The sequence below is a fragment of the Erigeron canadensis genome, chromosome 2, assembly GCF_010389155.1.
Source record: "Erigeron canadensis isolate Cc75 chromosome 2, C_canadensis_v1, whole genome shotgun sequence".
In the NCBI taxonomy this organism is placed as follows: Eukaryota; Viridiplantae; Streptophyta; class Magnoliopsida; order Asterales; family Asteraceae; genus Erigeron; species Erigeron canadensis.
This window is the reverse complement of record NC_057762.1, coordinates 5237127-5258057: the sequence shown is the minus strand read 5'-3', so window position 1 is coordinate 5258057 and position 20931 is coordinate 5237127. Positions and strand designations below refer to the sequence as shown.

The following is a 20931-nucleotide window of genomic DNA, read 5'->3' as shown; positions in this document are numbered from 1 at the left end:
CTTCAAGTTCGAGAACAAAGCCAAAGCATAAATCTCCTGAACTTCGCCGACAAGGTTTCTTTCAGTATGAACTTACTTCTGGAGATAGAGTATATGAATTTGAGTTCAACCTAGATGATTTCAGAAGTCGTCTGAGATTTCCAGAAGCTGATTCTAATGGTCATAATAACTTTGATGAGTTTGAGTCAAATGATATCATGTTCGCTGCTTTGATATCACTTGGGTATGAAGGTCCTCTTACCAAGACCAAAGACTTCCAATTGAAGAATCTACCCAAGATTTGGTATTATGTTTACTCCATCCTAAGCAATTGTTTTACACCATACAACCGAGGGATGGACGACTTGACTCAACACATGTTGTACATTTTCTATGGAGTCGTCTTTGATCGACATTACGATGTTGCTCAACTTCTATGGGACCAGCTTATAATAGTTGTCAATGGTAAGGTATCCGCTCCCAAGAAGTATATATCTTTCATAAGGTTTTTGACAGTTATTGTTCAAGGAGCAGTCAGAAAAGAGAAAAGCATCCCAAGACTTCTCAATGCAACAAAAGTACAGCTTCAACAATATAAGTATGTCAGAGATTCCGGCCTGGCAAACTACACTTATCTAATTCCATCACACTTGTTGGATTTAGTTTCTGAGAACCATGCTAATTATCAGGCTTATATAGACTGGATTAGAACAACTCTGGGACCGGAAAGCCTCCCGGTTCCTGCCCAAGTTGTGCATAGGACACCAAGTGAGGGGTCTAAGAGAAAAAGAAAAGAGAGTGAGGGTGTATCCAGTTCTATTGAGCCAAAGAAAAGAAAATTGATGAAAAAGCAAAAGTTTGAGTTGAAGTTAAGCAATAAAGTACTTCAAAAGAAGAAGAAGGGGAGTTCGTTAAAGAAAAGAAAAGAAAAAGTTCCTATTGAACCTTCTTCACATGCATCTTCTGAGGAGACAGTGTCAATTGTTGGGTCTCTGAAACCAATTAGATCTCCACCTCCGAAAACATCTTCTTTGAGATCTTCTGCTTCACCAAAAACACCGTCACCTCAACATTCATCAACTTCATCATCATCACCATCAACACCAAAATCACCTCAAATGCCTATTCATCAATCCTCACCACTTCCTGAATTCAATTCTCCAATTCCACCAACCATGGAACCATCGCAATCTCAAACTATCATCTCACAAATTCCTTCATCTTCTTCACTTCCATTATCACCAACACCAACATATTTTCAAAATCGAAGAAAATCAATTCCTGTCAATATTCGAAAAAACCTTAAGAGATCAAGAATTGAAGATGCACATGACTCAAATGAAACTGACTCTGATGATGAAACTGTAAATAAATTTGCTGATGATGTAATGGATATTCCGGAGGGACAAGGAGGAAATGAGGGAGGAGTTGAAAATACCTGAGAGGTTGAGAGGTCCGGGCTAGGAGAAAGGAAAAAGAAAACGTTGGCCTCCGCTTAGTGCAAAATATTTATAAACGCCGGGTTCGACCTAGGTTAGAAGACGAGAGCTCCCAACTCTTGCAAAGTCAAACCTCCGCACGCCATTCGGAAGTCTCTCAACAGACTGACGTCTCATCATTGCACGAGCAAAATCCACGTACTCCATTCCATTCTCCTTCTGAGATTGTGAATGTTAAACAACAAGAGACACATGCTCCTCTCTTGAACTTCATTTCTGCACTCTCGTCTAGAACCCAAATTAGGACACATATTGCACCTTTTGTGATCCCATACGCACATCTAGGTGATGTTGCCGGAACAAACATAGAGAGATCGGCTATTGTGCCCTTTCGAGGATTGTTTGGAAGTCCTTCCATTGCTAACATCACGCCAGCTTTGAACGAAGGTGCCTTAGTGGCTAGATCAGTTGTGCGACAGTCTGAGTTCCTTCGAGCTCAATCTGTTGTGTCAGCTCTTCATGCCTTAGGCATAACGGCAAGTCTAAGTGACTCCGGAGTTATTCACCTTCATTTCCCAAAGGATTCTGGTTGTGAAGCCGAATCATCAACTGTTGATCATACTTTTGAACCAACAGGAAATCCTGAGATAGTAATGATGTCTTCAGGTCACTCGGTAGACTCACTTGAGGCTACTGAAGTGCCAGATTCTGTTCTTCCTCTTCTTATTGAAGCCCAAAAGTTGATATCTCAGTTTGTTGAAGGGATTGAGGAGGGTCAAAGAAGTGAACTCCTCGTGGCTAGAAATGTTATAACTGGAAAGCTCCCAGCCACCGAATCAAGACCTTTACCGAGATTGCGTACTGGAGGTGCTCTTGTAATTCGTACTCCAGTAGCATCTACATTTCCATCAACAACAACAACACCCCCATCAATTCAAAGTACTCCTCCAACAAGTCAACCAATAACTTCATCAACTCCACTCAATCAATCAATTCCCGATCCAAGTTCACCTCATCATTCTTCTTCAAGTTCTTCCTCTTCTAAATCATCTGCATCCACTGAATACTTAAGTGATTGTTCACCAAACCGTCTTGCTACCAGTGGTCTCCCAACCGATACAATCTTTCATTCACTTCAAGCTTATCTATCACATCAAGAAACTGAAACAACAAAGCAAGCTGAAGTTGAAGCTTTACAGAAACGGGTTCGTGAGCTTGATCAACAATGCAGACTGGCCGATATCTCCAGGAGTCGGGATGATCAAGATCCTGATGATCAACCCGAGGGGGAGAATATTAGAGATATCGGAGAGGGTCATGAAACTCAAGAACAAACTGGTCAAGAACAAAATGTTCAAGATGTGATGCAAGAACAAAATATTCAAGATCAAACAAATCAAGAACAAGCTCAAGCTCAAGCTTCTACAACTCCCACAACTCATGTTAATGAATCAGATTCAGATGAACTACCAATTGATGATCTACCACTTCCACCACTTGTTCAAGATATTTTTCAGTATTACTCCACCATTTCTGATGAATCAAGTGATCATGATCCTTTTCAAGCTGAAGAAAGTGATTCCGAATCATCTGATTCTAGTGATCCTAATGATGCTCCAGTTCAATCTCAACAAGAAACTTATGGTAAAGACATATTTGAAGAAATTGTCTATCATTTGAGCAATCCAGAGAATCTTGAAACTCCAAATGAGCTTGCACAAGGAGTTATTCATCCAAGAATCTCAAGCAGAAGAATTTGGCAAATAAATGAAGGATACTTTGTGGAAAACTATGAGCATATTCTGGATTTAAGTTCAAGACCTGATGAGATTGTGTGCAGAGCCAGATATCTTGAAGAAAGAGCTTTTTAGATCTTCTGCAATTCTGATGAAAGATTGAATATGACCTTGAACCGGTTGAGAGCATTCTTTCTGTTTCATCGCAATGATCAAAGAGACAGATACATGGAGTTAATGAATGCTGTAAATGTGGTGAGACATAAATGGTGGTTTAAGCAATTTGATCTACCAATCATTGAAGTAAAACGGATGTTTGTTCCTGAGATAGCTCCTGGTATGAGGCTTGTTCGCTTTGAAGTTCGCAGAGCTGATGGTTGTATGTATGTGGTTCAAGAAGAGTCATTTCAACACTTGAAGATCTCAGACATTCTATTCCTCTACAAGCAATATGCCTATCTGATAATCAAGAATCCTGATCAACTCATAGCATATGAAGCATTGAAGAGCCATTTACAAGCTGTGATCAGATTCTACGAGTTTAATGACTTTCAAATTGGTTTGGAGAGAAGGACTAGAAGAATCAATCTCACAAGACCAAATCAAAGGGCTGGAGGTTATGAGCTCGATTCGTATCGGATTGGTGATCCTATTGAAGAGTTGGATGGATTCGTCTTCATCAATCGTTTAAAGAGAAGAATTTTCATTCGTGCTTCAGATCTTCCTAAGTACTCAGATGGTACTTTGAATTATTGCTTGTGTATTCTGAATGTATTGGATGAAGCAGCTGATGATGATGAAGATGTAAACATCAAGTTGCAGAGGAAGAACCATATCAAACGTATCCAAGATGTTATAGAGATACGTCAGAGAGTAAGAGATCTCATTGTTGAAAGAACTCCAAAGGCTCAAGAAGGTGTTAGACATACTGAGACTGGAACATGGGTTCTTTGGAATCCAAGTCATAAGCATGGTCCACACAATATTCCTCCAGTCAACTTCCAAGATAATATCAGATTGCTAGATGATCGTCCCGAGGGAGATAATTGGCACTTTATCCCAAAGAAGTATTGGAAAGACACTTGGAGTTCTTACAAGAAAAGAGCTTTCTGGGGATCTAAGATTGACAAGCCATCAACTTCAACTGCTGCACAAAGTTATCAAAAGAGAAAGAACAAGAAAAGAAGAGCAAGCAAGAGGAGAAGACAACAAAGGAAGAGATGATGATGGATGAACAAGATAACAACCAAGCACTAAGGGGGAGAATGTTAGAGATTCAAAATAGTGCTTAGTTGTAATTTAGTTTATAAACATTTGTGTAACATCTATAAGGTTGAGGGGGAGCTTTTGTAAGTTTTCCATGTGGTATAAATACCCCTCAATCCTTTATTACTTGTAACCTTTGAATACCTTTAATAACTTTTCAGTAACAGGTTAACATTTCAAGGATTGAATCAAAACACACACACATCCTTCTCTCTCAAGAACACACACAAACACACACTAACCTCCATTGATGATTACCTAACTTCCGCACCGTAACACAAACTTTTCTACATTTATCAAAAATGCATGAAGAAATGATGGGGAGCAAAGTGGAAATGTGACTAAGGAAAAAAGATGGGAGGCTGGCACCCTCCTGTAATGCCATGACCCAAAATAAAAATAGTGGGTATTTTACCCGCTATCCGCTAAAGTTCCAACTAAATAAACCCCATATCCAAAAATAAAATACTGGAAAATTATTTTAATGTCAAAACTACAAAAAGGGTTAATTTATTTATCTTAAAATTATTGGGGTGTTACACAGAATCTTTATTGTGTGCACAAACTTGTTAAAAATGTTTAAAGTTATGCAACTAACTACGCCGACAAATAAAAAACTTGTGTATGATAGCTCATATGGGATGCCACGTATTTCATGTTCCATGATTTGAAACTGTTCACTAAGTTCATGCATACAATAAAATTTTGATAGCTTGTGCACATTATAATTTTTTATAGGGCTAAGTGTGTGCACGAGCTCTAGTTCGGCTTTATTGTATTCAAGAAACTTAAAATTATGTTTATTGTGAATATAAAACGGATGTGGGATCGATTACTTTACATAAAACTTGTTTATTTATATATATATTTTTTTATTGTGTGCATAAACTAATCCCAAAAAGTTATTGTGTGCATGCCACGTAAGCAGTCAACGTCATAGTGATGACCGGCTAACTTCTTACCTAGTAACTTTTGTTTACTATGAGACTCTTGAACAAGTTTCCTGAATATAATAAAGCCGACCTAGAGTTCGTGCACACAATAACTTTTCAGGATTAGTTAACTCTATTCCAGCGCACTTAACCCTTTTTTATATGTTGTTACCTACATTTCGGTCCATTTTTCCTTTTAAGATATATGATCCATAGTTCCATACACACATCCTTACTATTTTATTGATCCATGACTTTCAGAAAACTGCACATGAAAAAATCGAAAGTTCAAGCAAGGAAATCAATCTTTGAATTGTTCGTGGCCAAATATTATTACTAGATTCTTTTTTTGTGTGTGAAGGTTTTTAAATTGGATAAGGTAAAATTCAGGAAGAGGGCAAGGCTCGAACTTTTACAAAAAACTTTCACTCAAATATGCTTGGCGGCAAAACAAACTTTTCTAATGGTAAAGCTTGAAATTGGCATTGTAGTTAGAAATATAGATCTCGAATATACAAGTAGCTTGTATTATTTTTCTTCCTTGGGACTTAACTTATGTAAGCATAAAATACCAATATAAAGGTTACTTTTTCATTTAATTTGCTTAGACTTTTTCTCTTTCATATTATACTTTCTCTCTCTTAGATCACATTTATAACCCCACTCTATTACAAAATAACCGAGTTTTTTTTCTTAAGTAGTGTAGTTGATAAACTTATTTACCAAATTAGTATAGTTTTAAAAATATTTACCAAATTAGTATAGTTATAAAAAAAATTTCTAACACATTTTTATTGTTTATAATTCGTTTGATTTGAAACATTTTTGCTATTTGATTATTACAGTAGTATACAAGATATATATGATGTAATTTTGTTATGTTTGATTTATTCTGAAAATGGTCCTGCATAACATTTTACAACCTTGTATCATGCTTTTATTTTGTTAAAATTTTAACATGCGATTATAAATCCGTTGATTATTTTAGACTGATGATGTGTCTACAACATTATAACTGGGTATTCTTATAAAAATCTATTCAGTTTCATGTTAAAATCACAATACCAAGAAACAATATTTGGAGTAACTGAGGACTTAAACTCATAAACTTGTTGATGACATAGATGAACCACCGGTTTGCTAAGTATATTCATTAGATGAGAATGTGATAATGAGTCATCTGATTTACTTATTTAAACAATCAGATATAAGTTATGCAGTCCTTCACTGATTATCTCAGTGGTTGGACACCCGGACTTTTGTCCAAGAGGTCACAGGTTTGATACTCTCGGTTTGTGATTGCCGGTCAGGATTTTGTCCTAGCTTTCATGGAGCTTTTACCGGGTGGAGCGGGCGGGGGGAGGGGATCGGGTAGGTCTATAGTATCTAGTCCGGATACCCGTGATTCGGCCCTTGCTGTTCTAAAAATAAAAAAAGAAGATATAAGTTACGCAATAACTAAATTTCCATAGGAACGCTTTAAATATTGGAAATGAGAAACCAATACAATTTATTGCAATACTTGTTTAGTAATATATACAATAAAACATATATTTGGTTATCATATATTATACTTTTGTATATAAGTTGTAATGCAATCAGGTGGCTTCAAGTGTTCAACCATAAATTTATAGAAAATCTTGTTTTTGTCAAATATTGAATAATATTGTGAAATTATACTAATTTAGTAAATATTTTTAAAATTATACTAATTTGGTAAATAAATTTACTCACTACACTACTTTGGAAAAAAACTCCAAATAACCTATTAAAAGAAAAACATATAGCCAATGTGTTAAAACCCCAGCGGCATTCCAAAGTCCTGCAATGATGCTTGGATTCTGGGTGACCAGGGTTCGAGTCTGAGCATGCGAGGTTTTACCTCCAATTTAACGTCGTGCCTTCGGTAACGGTTAAATTGGTGGGTTTTTCCTCCCCTGTGGTCCCTGACTTCGTGGATCGGTCGCTAGTGACTACCTGCATGTATGGATGTAACGGCTAACCGTCCCATGACACGAACGTTCATAAAAAAAATAAAAAATAAACAACAAAAAAACAAACAAACTCGATATTTCCTTTTTAGCATTGGTAAATCATTTTACCTATTCATCTTCACCTAATCTCTTAAAGTTCACATTCATTTCATTTATCTTTTTCAACCATCCTTAAAAAAATTTTATTTGATTCTCAACCTACTCAAAATATCTATTGATATCACCTACTCACTTAATATTATCCTTTATTTCACCCACCTTGTAAGATTTCATTTCACAAACATTTCACTCACCTTTTTCATCTTCTTAAATGAATTATTTCACCGAATCAACTTAATCAAATGATTTCACCTTCCATTTTTAAGTTCATATTCATTTCATTCACCTTTTAGGCTTTTATAACTACCCTTATAAGATTCACCTTCATTTCGTCAACTTTATTTACTCTCCGTTTAAGAGATCCTCTTTTGGTTTTACCTTAAGCTTACTTTTCATTTTACTCACTTACATTCCTTTCCTTTCCCTTCATTTCACTCACTTGATTTACAACTATTATGATAGTAAACAAGATCTTCGTTTCAAAGGTAGTTTGCTCAGATTTGTTATGTAAACTTTTTGTTCATATATACTAGTATCAGTACTGCCAGCTGCACTCAAGTTCAATATTCCCACAGACCAATAATTTTGTGTGTGTATTTATTAAACGCAAACCATAAATGGAAATTTTTTTAGTTTTGTCACCCCTTTATTTATAGTATAAAATCTTCATCACTGGGAAAGATTAGGTTCCATATACTTGTTTTTTGAGTTTCAGGATTTAATATCAAGGAATATTACCAAAATTTTCTCTACTTTAATCAAAGTTTTTGTATTACAATTCAAAACCAGAAAAGGCTGTAGGTTGTTTCGATACTAGGATATTCTATAAGGCGACTTGGATGCTCACATGTAGGATATTCAGCTAGCCCTTTTTGCCCTAGGGCCTCCCCCCAAGGCTTGATCTTTTATTGTGATTTAGCAAGTTTTTTATTTTATTATTGAAACTAATATCTTTTACCCTTTGGTTTGTATATATAGAACAAGTTCAAAATGTTAGAAACGAAGAAAATCATGTTGAGTTTGACGATCTAGAAGTTCTTATATTCAAGTATGATTGTTATTTCTAACCGTTCACCCTTATCACATGCACTTTAATTTCCTGTCACATCGGCGTCACCTTGTCATATTTTTCACTTTTTCTTTCCCCTTAGTCATTCACGTTCAAATTTAATACCTCACCATACAATATATCCAATCAAAATAAAACAAATAGTACAATAAAATAATAACAAATGGACTCCATATTTATCTCTTTCACATAAGTGATTGTTTTCCGACCTACACCCTTTCATCTACCCTCTTCACCTACCCAATTCACTTATTTACTATCTCTTTTCACTCATCTTTTATTAGTGGTCTAAGAATGGTTGAAACTTCTAAAAATGGTCCCTTGTGGATATACACTTTTAATGGTTATAAACTTGTAGTCTTGCCTTAACCTCAACCTTATTGTTTAAATGAAATATATATTAAGAATAGAAAAAATTTTCGAAACGGGCGTATTTCAAGGGTGTTTTGTCAAACAAGTTTTGGAAAAAAAAATTTATAAAACCAGTCAAACCGGTATTTGAAATACCGGATTCAAATTTCCCGGTCAAATCCGGTAATTGAAATACCGGTTTCAAAAAGGGGAATTTGAATCCGGTATTTCAAATACCGGACTCAATGCATGATGTGACAAGAGAGAGAGAGTGGGACAGTGGTGGAACAGAGCACAGTGATCAGACAGACAGACGTGCAGGCAAACAGAGACAGAGTGTGCAGTGATACTTTTGAGTCCGGTTTTTCCAATACCGGATTCAACCAAACCCTACTTTGAGTCCGGTTTTTCCAATACCGGATTCAACCAATCCCTAACACGTGTCGATGCCTGGTGATACCCTGGTTGATGTGATGTGACCTTGGTTCAGAGGTGCAGGAAGATGGCAGTAGGAACAGTACGAAATGACTATGAATCCGGTAATTCCAAAACCGGTTTCAAGTTCAGACAAAAAAAGCCCATGCAACGTAGCAGACTATGTATTATATATATACATGCATATTTTCTCATAGATGATCACCCAAAAATATATATTTTTCATAAACAATCAACTAACAATTTATCCAAGTAGTATTTTCATAAACAAAAATGGCCTTTATCAATGTTAGTTGTTTTCCTAGAAACCCAGAGTTGTTGTGGCTACAAGCTGCAGATGAACATCGGTCATACAACATCTCCCATGACCGTGCCCTCACAGAAAAGCCACGTTGCAGAAGAGGTAATGGAGGGCTTAACAGACTACTGCAAGATGGTGTGCCCGACGAGGTTGTACGTTATATCAGGAGTGCTGGGTTTTACGAACTCTTCCAGGCATATACAAGCCAACTTGATCATTCTCTGATCATCACGTTGGCTGAGCGATGGCGTCCTGAAACCAACACGTTTCACTTTCCTATCGGTGAAGCGACTGTCACCTTGCAAGATGTGCAGGTGATATGGGGTTTACCCTTTACCCATACAGGGACCACCGGTGTGTGGTAAGTGGGTTACAGAGACCCGAAATGTTGAGTATTGGAAGAATTTGTGTCAGGAGTATCTGGGTATTTACCCGGAAGATGACGACTTGCGCAAAGGTCGGATGAAGTTTAATCGGTTGGCGGGTTCAATTACTTTTGAACATTGGGACCCGAATGATGAGGAGCGTTGCCAACAAATGGCTAGACGGGTTATTCTAGCTCTTATTGGTTCGCAGCTTTTTCCTGATTCTAACAGCTATGATGTTAGTCTTAACTATTTGTCGTTTTTGGGAGACCTGAGCACAGCGGGTCCAAGGAGCTGGGGTTCAGCAACCCTTTTGTTGTTTGTATAGGAATTTGTCTAAGGGGACTTGGCCTACTAGACAAGGCATTGATGGACCCTTGTTGTTGTTGCAGTATTGGGCGTGGGAAAGATTCCCCACGCATTGCCCCACGAGTCACGCCATTCAAACCGAATGACGGAGAAGAAGAAGAGGTGTATGAATACGGAAGCTGTTTAGCAAACAAGTGGTGTGGAGACCACTCAAATCGTGATACACCGGGACACTGTATAATTTCGTTTCGTTCTTTTTTCAATGCGCTAACACCTGACCAGGTAATAATTAATATGTTTTAATACGTTTTAAGTTATATTTACTTATTAATCTCTAAGTTATAATATGTTAATATCTTTGAATACTTTTTAATTAATGCAGTTCGAATGGACTCCGTATACCAACTTCATCAACATACTCCCCGCGAGTTGTAAGACTGGGCGAAGCATATGGAGATACATAGGCCCCTTGATTTGTTGGGAGGAAGTGGAGTTCCATCTAGCAGATAGAGTTGCTAGACAGTTCGGCTTGATACAAGCCATTCTTGGTAATGATGCTTTGGTGGCCCCAGCACAGCATAAGACCCTCATCAAAATGAGAAAAGCGAGGGTCGATTACTGTGAAGTACATGCCGACTATATCGACCAGTGGAACAACCGGGCGCAGCGGATCCACCAGGGAGACCGAGGGGCCACCTGTGTACCAGGGTATATGCAGTGGTATTTGGAGCGTACCGTCTTAACAGTCGGTAAGCCCGGTCAGCAACAGCCTCCAGGCCAGTACCCTCAATGGGGCGTTACCCAACAGTTTTATGTAAGTGTATTTTTGTTAAATAAACCTTACTATTATTAAATATTTATTTGTTACTAATATTTAAATGTGCGCAGCAAGACAGTTTGGTACAGGTTGACGAGCGAGCTCGTCAACAACAAGAAGCAAATCCGCAGATAAGTCACTTGTTTGGGGATTTTAGAACAATAACGAGGGAGACATTTTCGTTGACTCAACAGGAAAAACGAATGAATTATTCGTCTCAAAATTGGCAGTTTCCTGAGCCACAGCCATTTGAAATGCCTCCCTCCCAAAGTTATCAAGCTCCTTCCAGTGCTGGTCCTTCTAATTGGGCAGGTGGTCCTTCCAGTTTTAATACCCAAACTGTGTTTAGGCCGACACCCAATTCAGGGTTTCAAAGTTACCAACCGGGTAACCCACAGGCTGGAGCCTCGACTTCGCAACCCATCAAATGTTCCCGGGTAATTTCTTCATGGGTAGCTTTCAAACCCCGAATTATTATACCCAAAATGCAGGACCAACTAATTTGTTTGATCTACCTCCACATCATTTTAATCCTGATTTTTACTACAGAACTGGTCCACCGACTCGAAACATTTCTCCTTATCCGATGCAAGACTTCTCTCCTTATATTGGTTCTTCTCAACTGCCAGCTACAAATCTGGAAAATGATGAAGGAGAAGAAGAGGACGACGTGTTCGAACCAAGAAGAAGTAATCGAGAACGTGGCAATCCACCGGGATGTGGAACTAGGGGGCATAGATAAATTATATTTTTCTTGTAATTCTTTGTTAGGTTTGTGTTAATAACTATCTGTATATTTTATAAATAATATATTTTTTTAATAATATTGTTTAATTGAATTATTAAAAAAAAAAGCCAATGGATATAAAACTTACATCAAGTTATATTAAATTAATATATTCAAAATAAAGATATCAAAGTAAGGATAAATGGAATACGTAAACTTAAATAAACATAATACATATTTGAAATACTACATAAACCTTTTAACTGAAACCGTCTTCAGCTTCCAATTTATAAATTGTCGCCAAGTCGATTTTTTTGTTAACCAACTTTAACATTTTCTCAAGTTCAGATGTTATTTCGTCGATACTTGGTAATGCCGTCTCAAGATAATCCTTATGCATTTCTTCACTTATAATCATTCCGATGACCTTTTTGCTTATTTCTTTTATTTTCTTGTTATGTTCGAGCTTCCTTTGTTCCATAAGCAGCTTACAGTCATTAATTTTCAAGTAAAGTTCATACCCGTTGCTTATATCTTCTTTACATTGCGCTTTCAATGCATGAAATGTTACCGTAGGAGGTGATGATGGGTCAGATGACGATGAAGAAGCCATAACTTACAAATCGTTATGGGTTTTTAGATGTCGGATATATATGTTACAAATGCTTGAACACCCGAGTTATATATATATATACTATATTTAGAACCGGGATTTGGAATACCGGTTTCGAAATTGATGCACGCGACCACTGTAGCCAACAAACTGTAGCCAGTCAACAGACTTGTCACATCACCTGAAGACAACAGGCTTAATCAATGTTGCTTTTTGAATCCGGTTTTTCAAAAACCGGATACTGCAGGTTTCTGTCAGGTTGATATGATCGTGAATAGGAGTAATATTTCAGGAAAAACAGATAAAAACAGATAACCAATTAAAAACAGATTAGGAATTTAGGAAAAAACAAACCTAAATTTCAAATTCATCAATACAAAGAGAAATTTTAATTTCAGGTAAAACAAACAAAAACAACATTTTAATTGAGGTTGAAATTACACGGCATGACATATTCAAATTTCAGGGCATGTCTTCCTGTTATGGCCCAATTGACCGCAAATACCACAACTAGCTTCTTGTCTTGAGGTTGAAGATCTGCTCGTAGAACTCTCATCCATCTCATTCCGGTACCGTCTGGTGCGTCTCCTACCCCTTTGCGTGACCAGTTTTTCAGGGTCTCCCTGAATATGCCAATCTACCGACGCCCAGTAATTCACCTCTCGAAGGGGAGAAAGTGCAGCATTATACTGATTTATCCATGTCCTAGTTGTGTACCTTTTACTTGGAAGATTAGCAGCTCTCTCTTATCTATACCCGCAAACAGCAATGGCATGAGAACATGGAAACCTTTGATGCTGCCAAGCTCCACAAGAGCATTTTTTCCTATTCTCCCCCATGACAACATTATATGTGTACTCGCCTTGTGCATTTCTTTGGTTTGTTCTGACCGTGTAATTACCTGTTCGTTCATCAAACACTTCCACTCTATGGCTTGTTGACGCTCGTTCACGCATCTGATAAACCTGCCACATTTTGCAAGCTAGTGGTGGGTTCCAGCTACTTGCCTTCCGGTATTGGCTGACAAAATGGTCTCTTGTCCAAGTAAAAGTGCTCTCAATTAAAGCTCTAATAGGTAGCATTCGAGCCTTACCAAGGATATTGTTTTAGCACTCGGCAATGTTTGTCGTTAAGTTACCACAACGACGAAGCGCCGAGTCGTGCCATAGAGTCCACTTGTCCAAACCAATGTTCCTCAAATACGGCCAAACAGCATCATCTTCACCTTTGATTGTGTTTATCGCCCAAGTATACTTGGATGATTGGGAGGTGGAACCGATAACCCAAGCCAGATTCTTTATTCTCCTGTTCTTGAAGTGCGAGTTGACGTTGCTACAAATGTGCCTCAAACAATACCGATGATGCCACCCATCAATTTGGCTCACTGCATTAAGAATGCCTTGGTGACGGTCTGAAATGATACACAAATCACCTTGCCTCTGCGACCCGACATGCTCTTCAAAGAGATTTAGAAACCATCCCCAACTTTCATTAGACTCTTCATCAACCAAGCCATAAGTAACTGGCAATAGTTGTCCATTGGCGTTCTTTGTCACTACAGTTAGCAACTTACCTTTGTAGCTGCCTTTCAAATGAGTGCCATCGACAAAGATCACCGGAATACAACGTTGGAATGCCCTAATTGCCGGTCCAAATGCCCAAAATACATACTTGAATGTATGTATATGGCTTGAACTGGTTGGAGAATGGAGCCATTCCACAACAGTGTCTGGGTTAGCACGTTGTAATTCAGCAACATACTTGGGCAGTGCATCAAAGTTACTCGGCCAAGTTCCATACAACCTTTCAATTGCTAACCTTCTTGCATTCCACGCCTTGGCGTAGCTCACATCAACATTGAACGTTGTTTTTACTTGGGCCTAGATCTGTCTAACTTTTAAAGTTAAATCCTCCCGCACTTGTGACAAAATTTCATAAGTAATCATACTTGCTGTCATACAACGATTGTTATTAGATATCACTTCTCCATAACAATTGTGACTCTCCACCCACTTTGTGATCTGAAACAATCCTAATATGTTTCTGTTAGATCCAGCTACAACCCACCTACACGGGACCCGGTCCAAAACACCACGATAATTCTTCCCCCTGGTCATGCACTGTGTTTTCCAAAACGCTGGCCTTGTATCCATAACAATAAGTTCCCTGTTTTCTCTTATGTTCCAAAGCCTAACAGCGTGTATAAGTTCCGCCTTGCTCTGAAAAAACATTCCTTTTTCTATCACATTTCTATCCGGCGACCAAAATTTCACATCTTCTTGAACTTCATTGAATGGCATTAGACGATCTTCATTATCATCTTCAAGATTAACAAGTTCTTCATGCTCCAAAGGACCTTGTGCATGAGCCCCTTCTTCTACTTCATCTCCAGATACATCCCCATCAACGCTATATGCGTCGATGGTATCATCACTTGTATAAGGTGCCTCGTCGCTTGATCCACCAACCATTGGGTCAATTTCATGATCTTGAACATGTTCATCGTCTTCATCGTCATTGTCTTCATCATCATCATTGTCTTCATCATCGTCATTGTCTGCATCATCTTCGTTATCTTCTGGTTCGTTACTTCCTTGGAAATAACATTGGCTTTGAGTCAAGCTTAACAACTGGTTTGTAAAAGTAGGCTCGAACTTCACTTCAAATTGCGCTTCACCGAGATGATAAATCATTGCCAAAGTATTATCATCCGTAATTAAGTTCCTAAAAGGAACACCCTTAAATTCATACCACAAATATAATTGCAGTTTGAATTTTTGTTTTGAAACACCAAAACAACTGTAAATTATATCACAGATTTGTGAATAAGTCATCATGTGGAAAATGGGAAAACTTCTTCTTTTCGATGGATCTGTATTTTGAAAGATTCCATTTATGAATGATACTTGATCATCCCATACTAACTGAACTACAATGGGTTTGAATGATGAAGAAGAAGCCATTTGTTTTGAAAGTGTTTGAAATGTTATCTGAAAATGTTTGTTTTTTTTTTAAAGTGTTTGAAATGTTATCTGAAAATGTTTGTTGACTGTTAATGTTTACTAATGAAGAAGAAGCCATCACATACTATATATATACAACAAAAATCTAATTAAGTTAACCTAGCATATTAGGGTTTCACCACGAGATGACACGTGTTAGGGTTTCATCGAAACCGGTTTTTCAAATACCGGTTTCGAGAAACGTGATGACAACCACTGTACCACCAGTACAACCACTGTACGACCAGTACCACGACACTGTACCCCCTCTGTCTCTGTCTGCCTGCACGTCTGTCTGTCTGTCTGATCACTGTGCTCTGTTCCACCACTGTCCCACTCTCTCTCTCTTGTCACATCATGCATTGAGTTCGGTATTTGAAATACCGGATTCAAATTCCCCTTTTTGAAACTGGTATTTCAATTACCTGATTTGACCGGGAAATTTGAATCCGGTATTTCAAATACCGGTTTGACTGGTTTTATAAAAAAAAAATTTCCAAAACTTGTTTGACAAAACACCCTTGAAATACGCCCGTTTTGAAAAAAATTTCATTAAGATTACCTAGGTTAATATGATCCACTAACTTTGTTTTGATATTGGTTAGGAAAACTCTCACTTTTACTGATGCAGGAAGCAACGCTTAGAAGATCCTTTAGATAATGTGTCCTTTTCAGATGCTTATGTCAACGATAAATACCGTTTGAAGTTTGATATAGATAGCAAAGTCAAAGAAAAGGTTTTTTCCCGATTAACTTTTCTTAGTTGTGTGATAGTTTTCCATTTTATACATAATCTCTATAAAGTCCCTTATTGATCGGCTACATGAACTAGTTTTTCACATTCCTGATCACCACGGCCCTCCATCGGTTTGCATGGGAGGCTAGGGATCACATGTTGATTTTAAATCCGTAACTATATATGATTTAAGAAATTGAAATTTTGCTCACATATGTATAACTATAAATTAATGTATTCTCACAAACATATAAAGATAACTAGTAATTATGTTTACAAATGTGAGAAACACGATATATACTAGTCATCTTTTAAGTTCATATATGTAACAATAATATGTTTGTGAGAATCACACTTATTCACAGTTTCACATATACGAATACACTTTCAATTTTTTGAATCAAAGTTACAAGATACGGGATTTGAAACCAGTATGTGCTCCTCCCCTGCAAAAACTAAGTTGGGGGTAGGAAGGTAGAAAACTAATTCATCATTCATGTTGCTGAATAAGCGACTTCAAATGATTAGAGATTATGCATAAAAAGCAAAACTATCACATAAATGAGAAAAGTTAATTGGGATATAACATAAACATGAACATGAGACACTGTCTAAAGGGATTTCAAAGCGTTGCTTCCTGCCATCAGCGAAAAGACGAGTTTTCCCTGAACAATATCAGAACAAAGTTACTAAATCATATTAACCTTAGAAATCTTGACATATATATTTCATTAGTGCAATAGGATTGTTATTAAGGCTGGTATAGAACTAAGAAAAATGGGAGACGGGAAGTCCACGGCTTATTGGTCTTGGACTGATTGTTGGATTGGAGAGACACCTTTAGCAAGTAGTTCCCCTCAACTATATGTTGTGGATCTCGGCAAAAAGGCCACGGTTGGAGACAGATGGAATGGATTGACATATTGGTGGCAATGACGCAGAGTAAGGGATAGAGCTGGGAAAGCTTAATCGGAACAAATCATAGGTTGTAAAAAATGTAAATTTCCCTGACAGGTGGGTTTGGAATTGTGGCCAGTCTAAAGATTTCACGATCAATGGCGTAAGAAAATATTCTTGATAACATCCTCATGCCGCGTCATTATATTGCTACTAGGTGGAATAGAATTGCCCCATCGGGAAGTTAACATATTCATAGATTACCAACTAGATTCAATATATGGTTTAGAGGTGTTCCGAAAATAGCTATCGTTTGTCCTAGTTGTGGTAATGGAATTGAGACTATATATATACCATGTGATGATTGAGTGCCGATCGATTTGCAATGAAAGTGTGGAACATGATTTCCAAGTGGTTGGACATCTCTATTCCTTTCACGCAAGACCTCGAGAAGTTGGATTTTGTGGGATTAATGAAAGTGTAGTGGCCCAAAAATTTACACGTGGAAAAAAGAGTGAGATGTGTGTGCATAGTTTGATTTTAAACGTGCAATATATACAACGGTCTATAAATATCGGCTTTAATTTGATACCTAATTAAGCTCACTATCTAATCTGATTAAATTAGTTAAAAGGTCGATCAACACAACCAAATAAGTGGTGCTAATTAAGAGGTCAATATATAACCGAATAAAAGATATTGGGTGCTAATAATATAGAGTCTAAGCACTTCAAATCAGTAAGAGCTTATAAATCTCAAAAAAAAAATTATAATACTCTTGATGAAGGTCGGACAGAGATTTATTTTGAGCTTGATCCAACTTCTCTCTTCAAACGCTTTTCTTTGTTTCTTTTCTTTGCAACTCTCTCGAGCCACTCCTTTTCGATCCTCAAAAGCTGGGCTTCATGTTCACTTACCCTCTTGACGAAATCCTTCCATTGACCTCGCTCATCTTTTTCATCGGGATCCATGGTGTTGGAATAATCTTGACATTAACGGGTCATTCTAGTATGATATTAAGTTTTAATTAGAAAAGTCTCTTTAGTTGTTTAATTCAAGTGTCTTTATTTGCATGTGTCTAAGTCAGTATCTAGTTGGTTATTTTGCAAGATATTAGGATGGTTTTATTTTAAATGTAGTTGGTTTGCTTCATTGTACGTGGTATATGGCTATGAATTAGGAGAGAACATGGCTAGGGGTTGTAGGCGGTTGTAGTCTTGTAGGCTATTTAAAGCCTCACTTTGTTGAATGAAAAAGGCAGCCTTCACATTTTGCAACACAAAAGTTTCATATCTTTTATCTCTGCAAATACTATACATACATATATATAACATATAGTGAGCGTGTAACTGTTATATGAGGGGCCTGATCCTACACATGGTACCATTGGGAAATGCAACCTGGGTCAAGCTTGGTCGCATGACGCTTAGACCTCCACCCGGAAGTCCAAGAAACACTGGCAAAGAGGATGCCTGATCGATGTAAAGTGTTATTAACATATATATGTAAAATTAGCTAAGATACTATCTCAAAGGCACATACCCAGTATTGTCTAGGATTGCTTCTTTTTCAATTTGCAAGAACAAACTTTCCATGATTGTACTTCCCTATAGCAATAGGTTCACACAATTGATGCCCTCTCGTGGATGACAGGTTAACGGTCATGGAAATACATATTGTCCTTGATGCAACTGTCCAACTTTAATCCACCTTTTTTTCCTTTCATATTCAACATTCACCCCTTCTTCTAGCTTGGCATGCCTTTTTATACCACAGTTGAATTTGGTAACTAAGTACAATTTTGTTATATGTGTTATAAATAGGTGTGTCAAGCTAGAAGCAGTGGTGTTAATGTTGAATATGGAAGGAAAAAAGGTAGTCTAAAGTTGGACAGTTGCATCAAAGTTAATGTGTTTTCCATGACTGTTCTCATGGTCATCCACAAGAGGGCTTCACTTGTTTGAACCTATTGATAGGGAAGTACAATCATGGAAGGTTTGTTCTTGCAAGGAAGAAGTTAAGAGGCAAATCTAGATAATACTGGGTATGTGCCCTCTGAGATAGTATCTTAGCTAGTGTTATATATGTGTTAATAACACTAACTTCCATCATGCACTCTTTGCCTGTGTTGCTTGGATTTCCAGATGGAGGTCTAAGCATCATGCGACCAAGCTTGACCCAGGTTGCATTCTCTCAAGGGTACCATGGATCCTGATTAAAAAGCTGCCATGAAAAAGGAGTGTGGTCAATGGAAGGATTTTGTCACGAGGGAAAGTGAACATGAAGCCCAAATTTTAAGGATCGAGAAGAAGTGGCACCAAAGAGATGCAACATAAAGAAACAAAGAAAAGGGTTTGAAGAGACAAGTTGGAGCAAGCTCCAAGTAACCCTCTGCCCGACCTTCATCAGGAGTCTATATGTTGTTTATGAGATTTATAAGCTCTTTCTAATTTGAAGTTGTTGTAATCATGATCGTTACTAGACTCTATATTCTTAACACCTAATTTCTTTTAGCCGCTCATGTGTTGACCTCTTAATTAACACACTTATTTGGTTGTTTTGATCGACCTCTTTACTAATTTGATCAGATTAGATAGTGAGCTTAATTAAGTGTCAAGAAGCATGTTTAAAATCAAACTATGCACACATCTCACTCTTTTTTGCACGTGTAACATTTTAGGCCACTACACTTTCTATCATCATCAACTTGTAGACCATTTATTTGGAGTCTTTTTATTTGTTGTTACTAACATCTCTGGGCTGATTAGGACCATATTAAAAACACCCGAGAGTGAAAAACCGTTGGCAAGGCCTATGTTGGTGGGGGTTTTTACACGTCTTAAATCCCTCTAATATTTTTCTTATGCTTTTTATAGTATTCATAGTTAAGGTCTCATATAGATATTTCTTCGTTGTAAGTCTAGATTGTATTTTTGTATCTTTTAACTTTCTAGTGCTTTGCAAGTTGGTTTATTAATATAATTCATTTATGCCGTTCAAAAAACTAAATTAAAAATACTATCCACAGGACCACAAAGGACTACTCTTAGAAGATAAAACTTTGACATGAAATGGTGTGGGGGTTAGGGTTTCGCAGGTTTGATTTGGTATAGAGATGGGTTAACACTGTAAGCCGTTTATGTTTTCGGGTTGGAAAATGTCAACCTGGCCAAACTGCTACACGCTTGCAAAGTGTTAAGCAAGCAGAAACTGAGATAATCACATTTTTGTAGATTTTCAAATAAATTTTCCTAAGCCTGCAGGATTGTTGGAATGGGTAATCAATCTCAAGTGAATTGTTGTAGATTGAAAATCCATTATAACACAGACATCAATTTTCTTCATGAAGATATGGTCACATGGTGCCATATCAGACAAGACTTTGATGTTATTATTTATAAATAATAATGTATGTGATTCAACATACTTTCTAGAGCATGCCAAATCGGGATGGTCTCCAGGTTGCAATGATGACCTGCTTTTGCCCAAATGCTTGTCAACACGAACAATACAAACCTAGAGGATTATGCAAAAACAGACTCCTCGGTAAAAACTTGTCCCTAGTTCTGGTAGTTTACTTTCACATTGATAGAATCGGAATTTTAGGTGAGCTGTGTTTAAAATCCCAGAATTTTACATATCTGATCAGACTTGATGTTCAAAGTTCACTTCATGCAACCACAACTGTTCTTCGATATAACTGTGAACAGTTTAGAGTTTGTTACATTCTTATCTTCTTGTAAGGAAGGGCTTATTAGCAACCGAATGTACCAGAAATGTTACAGGGTTCTGGTTTACCGAAAACAAATTCTTGAAATAGACATAATTGGACTACCAATCTGGCTTTACAGGTACACCATTCGA

At 37.4% G+C, this 20931-nt stretch overlaps 1 protein-coding gene across 1 annotated transcript; it reads left to right on the top strand.

The window, feature by feature from the left end:
- Window positions 1-9573: 9573 nt before the first annotated feature.
- LOC122587577 (serine/threonine-protein phosphatase 7 long form homolog) lies at window positions 9574-10294 on the top strand. The gene is made up of 2 exons (XM_043759757.1): window positions 9574-9915; window positions 10016-10294. Exons 1-2 carry the CDS (start codon window positions 9574-9576, stop codon window positions 10292-10294), a joined length of 621 nt encoding a protein of 206 aa, XP_043615692.1.
- The last annotated feature ends 10637 nt before the right edge of the window (window positions 10295-20931 follow it).

Excerpts from the sequence above, each read along its gene's own strand:
- LOC122587577 (XM_043759757.1), top strand. The coding sequence starts at position 9,574 with ATGGCCTTTATCAATGTTAGTTGTTTTCCTAGAAACCCAGAGTTGTTG. Across the intron at positions 9,916-10,015 it reads TCACCTTGCAAGATGTGCAG|GAGTATCTGGGTATTTACCC; the intron begins GTGATATGGGGT and ends AATTTGTGTCAG.